This window comes from Fulmarus glacialis, unplaced genomic scaffold (assembly GCF_000690835.1).
Source record: "Fulmarus glacialis isolate BGI_N327 unplaced genomic scaffold, ASM69083v1 scaffold44039, whole genome shotgun sequence".
In the NCBI taxonomy this organism is placed as follows: Eukaryota; Metazoa; Chordata; class Aves; order Procellariiformes; family Procellariidae; genus Fulmarus; species Fulmarus glacialis.
The window spans coordinates 1-1,482 of NW_009232178.1; the positions used below are offsets into that span (position 1 = coordinate 1).

A 1,482-nucleotide genomic window follows, 5' to 3' on the forward strand; every position below is an offset into this window, starting at 1 on the left:
GGAGGAAGGAGCCCCGTGGGCGGGACACGCAGAGCCAGGCCCTGCACAGGCTCTGGAGGAGGGCTTGTGTGCCCTCTGTGTGCAGAGAGCAGGGCCCTGAGGGGGGTGGCTGGGCAGAGGGCAAGCGTCGGGCAGTGCGGGCAAGGAGGTGGCTCTGGGACCTCCAGCTCCAGGGCAGCCCTGGGAACAGGGCACTGCAGGCCTGGGGGAGCTCCTCCTCACTCACGACATCTCTCTGTGCGACCGTGTGTTTCAGGCTCCGCTCTCTCACACCAAGATGTCTTGCTACGACCTGTGCCCCCCAAAAACCGGCGTCGCCGTCCCCCAGCCCATCGCTGAGAGCTGCAACGAGCTGTGCGCCCGCCAGTGCCCCGACTCTTCGGCCTTCATCTCGCAGCCCGTCGTCGTCACCTTCCCCGGCCCCATCCTCAGCTCCTTCCCCCAGCAAGCCGTGGTGGGCTCCTCCGGAGCCCCCGCCTTTGGGGGCTCCCTGGGGCTGGGGGGCCTCTACGGCGCCGGGGCCACGCTGGGCTCGGGGGGCCTCTGCACCTTTGGCAGACCCTACGCTTCTCCCGCCTGCAGCCCTTGCGCCTTGCCCCGCTACAGCAAGAAGCTCTGGGACACCTGTGGGCCCTGCTAGACCCAGACCTAGAGCCTTCATATCTGTCAGGAATAGGGAAACTTAGAAAAAGCTGGTCATCCTGAATGATGCAGCCATTAATATTTTCTTTAAAGATATTGTTTTGCTGTTCTTAATTAATTCCTTTCAGTCCTGTTTCAGAGGTCTCTTCCCTAATCTGCTGTTTTGTAAATTTTTTATATCTCACATTTTCGGGGTTCTTTCACTCTACTTTTCTTTATTGTTTATGTCATGAACCTCATGTAAAATATTGTATTTATTTAGTTGTTGTTGAAGTTTAATCTTGACAACTGCAAGAGTAGAAATTTTTAGCTTCATTTTTTCATTTCTTATTGTTCCTCTTGTCTTCCTATGTTTTGTTTTGTGTACTCTGTCTGATTTATTCAACTTTGTTTTCACAATAAATCTTTTATGCATCAGATTTGTTGTGTTTGTTTAATCTTTTTGTATTGCAAACATTTTTGGGGATTCTCCTGACTTCATACCTGTTCATAGTACAGATGATGTTCTGTTCCACTACCATAGTCCATATGGTCTCTTTCCTTCCAATGATGTGGTACATTCCCACTTGTTACATATTTTCTGCTATTGATTATTTTGAGTAGTACTTTTCATTGATGGCCGATTTAGTATACATTTAGTGGAAAGAGCAACAGAGTTAAAGACTAAAAACAGCTGTTTCCATCCTGTACATATTTTCTTTCTCTTAAGGTTTTTCTTTAATTTCCTGCACCTTACTCCTGGAAGAATTTTTTTGCGTCTGTTCAGCTTAGTTGATATTCATTAGCGTATATTATCAATATATTTTAAAATATATAATCAATTTTCTCAAGTTGATGCTG

At 47.9% G+C, this 1,482-nt stretch overlaps 1 protein-coding gene across 1 annotated transcript; it reads left to right on the plus strand.

Annotated features, from left to right (window-relative positions):
- Nucleotides 1-262: 262 nt before the first annotated feature.
- On the plus strand, nt 263-666 carry LOC104072441 (scale keratin-like). The gene has a single exon (XM_009584805.1). The coding sequence runs from the start codon at nt 278-280 to the stop codon at nt 638-640; it is 363 nt and encodes a 120-aa protein (XP_009583100.1). The 5' UTR covers nt 263-277; the 3' UTR covers nt 641-666.
- Nucleotides 667-1,482: the final 816 nt, after the last annotated feature.